The sequence below is a fragment of the Arvicanthis niloticus genome, chromosome 23 (assembly GCF_011762505.2).
Source record: "Arvicanthis niloticus isolate mArvNil1 chromosome 23, mArvNil1.pat.X, whole genome shotgun sequence".
Taxonomy (NCBI): Eukaryota; Metazoa; Chordata; class Mammalia; order Rodentia; family Muridae; genus Arvicanthis; species Arvicanthis niloticus.
Window position 1 is genome coordinate 7,302,616 of NC_133430.1, and position 6,000 is coordinate 7,308,615.

The 6,000-nt window shown below is 46.4% G+C and overlaps 1 protein-coding gene across 12 annotated transcripts in view; it reads right to left on the reverse strand.

Annotated features, from left to right (window-relative positions):
- Positions 1 to 5,307, reverse strand: part of Mark3 (microtubule affinity regulating kinase 3) — a 90,277-nt gene extending 84,970 nt beyond the window's left edge. For all 12 annotated transcript variants that reach the window (XM_076921090.1, XM_076921089.1, XM_076921087.1 and 9 more), the window contains exon 1: positions 5,164 to 5,307. In XM_076921090.1, coding sequence (XP_076777205.1) covers positions 5,164 to 5,214 — 51 coding nt within the window. In that variant the 5' untranslated portion in view covers positions 5,215 to 5,307. The remainder of the gene's footprint in view (positions 1 to 5,163) is intronic.
- Positions 5,308 to 6,000: the final 693 nt, after the last annotated feature.

The following is a 6,000-nucleotide window of genomic DNA, read 5'->3' on the forward strand; positions in this document are numbered from 1 at the left end:
TGGTCCCTGGGTGCCACATCACTGTCCTGGGACCTGTTAGGAATGCAGCCTGCTCTAAAGTGAGACCAGAGGAGCTGAGCACTTCAGCCACAGCCACCCTCTAGGTGATCTGCTCAGGTTACACAGTAGACTCCTTCCACAAAGCCCTGAGGACTTTTCTGTTGGACAAGCAAGTCCAAAAGAACAAGAACAATCTGGTTGTCGAGCGCATAAAACACCCTTTGTTGCACAGCCTCATACTCAGTAAGCATTCCAAATTGTTCAACAATTTAATTCACTAATCACCCAATCAACAGCTGGCTAGAAAATACCACCATTAGTTTATTTCACAAAAGTTAACAATCCTGATCACTCTATATACTAACTTCTAAATACCTGCTATAGCTGGGTGTGGCTGTGCATACCTTTAGTTTGCCCATGTGGGAGGCAGAGGCAGGAAGATCTCTGAATTCCAGGCCAGCCTAATCTACACGGCAAATTCCAGACCAGCCTGCAGAGCGGCGGTCTTCAACCTTCCTGATGCTGTGACCCTTTAATAACAATTTCTCATGCTGAGGTAACTCCAACCATAAAATGATTCTTGTTGCTACTTCATAATTGTAACTTTGCTAATGTTATGGATCATAATGTAAATATTTTTGAAGACAGAGGTTTCCAAAGGAGCAGGACCCACAGGCTGAGAACTGCACCACAGAGAAATAAGACAGGAGGTCCATGATGGACATGGCCAGAGATATTAGTTAACAAACCTCTGCTTCCAGTCCTCTAGCAAGTAATCCAGCCGTACAAAACGTCAACTGCTTTGAAATCTAAGAGAAAAATTCACTCCTAATCTTGACAAATAAAGACAGGATTTACTAATGGATCCCTCTGCAAGTCAATTATAGAACATACAATGAAAGATAAACTTTATCTTTAAAAGGCCCCCTGCTTTGGGGCTGGAGAGATGGCTAAATGATTAGGGTCTTCCAAACCCAGGTTGAGTTCCCAGGACCCACACTGGGTCTCACAACCACATGAAATTCCAGTTCTAGAACACCGGACACAACCATTGTCTGGCCCCAGAGTTTTAACTGGTTTTTCTGAGCTATGATGAACTTTTATATCCCCGTCCATAGGTGAGTGGTGACATGAAAATCAAACACATGACAACAGAAGAGTATACAAGTATACAAGGAGCAAACAACTAGTATTACTGCAAAGTATGTTTCTTTCTTTCTTTCTTTCTTTCTTTTGTTTTTTTTTTTTTGTTTTTGTTTTTTTGTTTTTTTGTTTGTTTGTTCTGTTTTGTTTTTCAAGACAGGGTTTCTCTGTGTAGCCCTGGCTGTCCTGGAACTCACTCTGTAGACCAGGCTGGCCTCGAACTCAGAAATCCACCTGTCTCTGCCTCCCAAGTGCTGGGATTAAAGGCATGTGCCACCACCGCCTGGCGCAAATTATGTTTCTTGATTTATATTTACACTGCAGATAAAAGCCAGAGCTTCTTAAAAGCTAGGATGCAAGGGTCCACAAATTTAATCTCAACACTTAGGAGGCAGAGGCAAGTGGAACTCTGAGTTAAAGCCAGCTTGGTCTACATAGGTAGTTCCAGGTCAACAAGTTATATGATGAAAGCCTGTCTCAAAAAGAAGCCCGACCTCCCCAGCCCCCGCCCCCACAAAGGCTAGGTAAGATACATCCTCAGCCCAATTTATTATACCTGATTAAATGAGCAACACTCTTTAACACAAGTGAATGTAACCATTTAAAATACCTCGAATAAAAGTCTTCACACACGCAAAGCTGCTCTAGTCATAATTGCCAACGACCACCAACTAGTAAAAGAATTTTTTTAAAATCATAATATATCTGATGAAATACTAATTAGCAATAAAAACAAACGAACCATTAATATACTTTAAAATACAATCTCAAAAGCATTATGCACCTGGTAGCAGTGAAGCATGTCTTTAATCCGAGTAGTAGAGAGGTAGAGACAGGCAGATCTCTGAGGTTGACGCCAGCCTGTTCTACAGAGTGAGTTCCAGGGTGGCCAGGGCTACACATTGAAACCCTGTCTCAAAAAACAAACCTAAATAAATAAGATAATAAATTTAAAGTGGCTGGACAGTGATGGCAAGCACCTTTTTTTTTTTTTTTTTTTTTTTTTTTAAGATTTATTTACTTTATGTGAGTACTGTGTAGCTATCTTCATACACACAAGAAGAGGGCATCAGATCCCATTACAGATAGATGGTTGTGAGCCACCCTGTGGTTGCTAAGAATTGAACTCAGGACCTCTGGGTGAGCAAGCAGTCAGTGCTCTTAATTGCTGAGCCATCTCTCCAGCCCAATGACAAACACCTTTATTTCCAGCACTTGGGATGCAGAGGCAGGCAGACCTCTGAATTTGAGGCCAACCTGGTCTACAGAGTAAGTTCCAGAACAGCCAGGGGTACACAGTCTTCAAAACAAAACAAAAGCATTATGTACAGCTAGGGATATTTAAATCAAACTTGTATTAAAAAAAGACAGTCAGGCAAGGAAAGCATTCTGTTACATGGAAGAAGTCACCCAACACCACTGTAAGGAGGCTGAAGCACAAGGATGAGTTTGAGGCCAACCTCAGCTACATTGAGACTGTCTTAAATTTTTTTTTAAAGTTATGTATTTTATGGCTCCACTTACAAAACAAAGGTAAAGATAAAGGGACAGAAATGAGCCAGTGCTTGCCAAGGTCAGGGAAGGGTTACCAAGAGCCACAAGAGACCTCTCTAGGAGATGGAAATGTAATTTATCCTGACTGTAGTGATGACCACGTGACTGCATATCTGTCAGATTCATCAGACTGTCCACTTAAAATGTGTTCATCTTGTATGTCCAGAACTTTGATTAACAAAAGAGCTTCTCAACAGGCAGAGAGCTCATTCCCTGCTGCACTTTCATGCACCTGGCAAAAGTCTAACTTAAGTTGTGCAGTAACAACAGGTAAGGCAGGCTATGCTTAAAGTGAACGTGAGATGTGCAGGTGACACAGGCCCCCAGTGTAGCAGAGACATTTCCATATCAGACATATGCAAGGACTCCATGAAGAACATGACAAGGTGAATTAGTGCAACCAGTTGAATGTGGCATAAGCTCTTGATTTTAGCAATGTTGAAACCTCAGATACATTAAGAATAAGACATCCTTCCCATCCTGAGCTTTTCTCTCTTACTCAGTGGTGCTAGGGAGTGAGCTGGGACATCACAGGTAGGAGATGTATCTCCAGCCCTTAGGTTGTTTTAAAAAACAAAGGTAGTAATTCTAGCACACACAAAAATCACAAAACAACTTAACAAATTGAAAAAGAACATGTGAAGAATGAGCCACTTCAGTCTAAAATAATCACAAATAACCACCTAAAACCATGCATTCCGGACTAAAAATAGACTACTTCTCCTTGAGTCTTCCTGCCCCCATTGAAATACACTATTAAAGCCAGGCATGGTGGAGCACGCCTTTAACCCCCAGCACTTCAGAGGCAGGCAAGTCCTGGTCTACATAGTGAACTTCAGGATAGCCAGAGCTATACAGTGACATGATTGGTTGATTGATAGATAGATAGACAGACAGATAGATAGATACATAGATGATAGGTAGTATACAAATTAAAATAGACTAAAATGCTGTCTTTCATTATTATAAATCTCCTGTTTCTTATTTCAATCTAGAAAGCAAAAGTTCTGGTTCTACTTAAAGTTTTGATTTTGAGTTAAAAAAAAATTAATGATCAAAGTCAATCAATCAGTTTAATTGCTTCATATTTTAGAGTGGCCAAAGAATATGATGATCAATCAGGTCAAAGATAAGTTTCTTCAAAAGAACATAAAGAAAGGTCTTGGGATTCCAAGGTTGGTGGATGTGTCTGTATCCTCCGCTATGGGGAAACTGAGACAGAAGGCTCCCTTAGCCCAAGCAAGAACTACGGAACAAAGAAGGGAGGAAGAAGAAAAAGAGATGGAAGGAGAAAGGGTGAGGAAAAAAGAGGAGGGGAAAGTCTAATCTAAGCGCCCCTAGTTAGATAACTTTCTAATCTATCTCAGGTGGAAGAATGTATACAACTGTATATTAATATCCCACAGAGGTGACTTAGACCAAGTTCTACATAAATAGATTAAATTACCTAATAGCTATCAAGCACAGTGGCATTTTGAAGATTAAAATGAAGGCATTTGATACCACTAGGTCACCATGTCTAAGAATGGTTTTCAAAGCATGAAAACACCCGGAGCATGAAAGCTTTTCCAAAGAGACAGCATTTTCTTGCCAGCAGTTACCTCATAGCTCCGTATAATGAAAGGCCAGCGAAGTTTCTTTACAAGTTATTTACTAAACGCTTTACAGAGGACAAAGCTAGGCTGGAACACTTTGGAATCCGATGCGGAAGAAGGGTTCAAAAAACACTTGGGCAGGTCAAACATTTCTTCAGAAAAACTTCTACTACACGTTTGTCACACTCCCTACCAATGCTATTCCACAGACTGTGGTTTGGTTTGGTTCTGCAGGTCCTTCCAAACAAAATCCTTTTATATAGAGATTTGCTGGGTGTACACACTGGGACGGGCCTGAGAGCTACTCCAAGCCAACCTTTGCAGCGGAAGGAAAAGGCAACCCAGTGGGTGTCCCTCGGCTGGGCAGCAGAACAGAGCAGAGCTTCACATCTGCCTCTCAAAACACTTAGCCCACTGCTTCCGAACAGATTTAGCTTTGCAAGGACGGGAAGCTACCCCTTGATAAAGGCAGCGGCTCTCGAGCAGAAATGACTCTTGTGCGTTCAGGAACTACGGGGAGGGAGGGGTCCACAAGGATCTCTCCATGGGACACTTAGTTTTAGCGGTTGACATTAAACTTAGTCCCCTTTTAAAGGACGGTCGGTCCACTCGATCCGGTTGGATCGTATTAATCTGCACCAGGGACAGGCAGGCTCTTAACCTGCCCGATGTAAGAGGAGAGTAGTGTTCAAACACGCACTGGCCGCAGCAGCGCACGGACGGGTAATGCTCAGCAGACCGTAAGGACAGCGCGCAGGCCGCACGCGCGCGGCAGGACCGGGCTGCGCCTTGACCCCTGCCTGGAGCATCTGGGCTGGGTCCCCCTGCTACCACCCCGAGGGTCTGCCACTCTGCAGCGCAGTCCACTTACGTTTTCAGTGTCTCGTTCATTCACCGTTGGCAAAGGGGTCCTTGTGGACATCTTATTGCGCTTTGATTCTGCACAACGCCAAGGCGAAAACAAAACCGCCCAGCTCTGGGCAGCCGGCGAGCAGCGGCCGCGAGCCTCCGGGCCCTGCTCTCCCGGGCCGGAGTCTAGATCTTCGGCCTGGCCCGGGCCGTGCGCCCGCGGGCCCCGGGGCTCATTCTCCCCCAGCGCCGGCGGCCGCAGTAGAAGCGGACCGAGTGGCCGCCGCAAGCCTCAGGGCGCCTCGCGGGCCTCGCGGGCCCCTCGCCTCCTCGCCGCTCGCCGCTCGCAGCCGCAGCGCCGTGGAGCTCAGCCCCGGGGGCTCGACACAGCACGGCCGGCAGCCCCTGAAGAGGCAGCGGCACAGGAGGATGGAGCGGAGATGAAGCGCAAGACAGGCCGCCGCGGCCTGCAGGCGCCGACCATGGAGGGGGCCGCGGAGGAGGCGCCCACGCCCGGCTGCTTTCCCTTCTCCCGCTCGCTTTCCGCCCGGCCTCGCCCAGCCGGCTGCCACCGCCTCTCCCCGGCACCTCAGGAGCCTTACAGACTCAAGATGGCCGCGCCTCGGCTTCCTCCGCTGCCTCCGGCTGCCGGAAGTGACGCTACGGCCGCCTGGAGTTCCGCCAATCAGCGCGGTCGAAGCTCGCTGCCGGCTGCTGTTGCTAGGGGCGACTCGTCCTGTTGGGTCTGAGGGGGTGGTGCAGTTGGAAAAGACTTGCTCGGTCTCCTCCAGCTCTATCGGGCGGAGAGTTCCAATGGTCCTGATCGCCTGGGCATCCCTGAATCCTCTGAACCACTGCC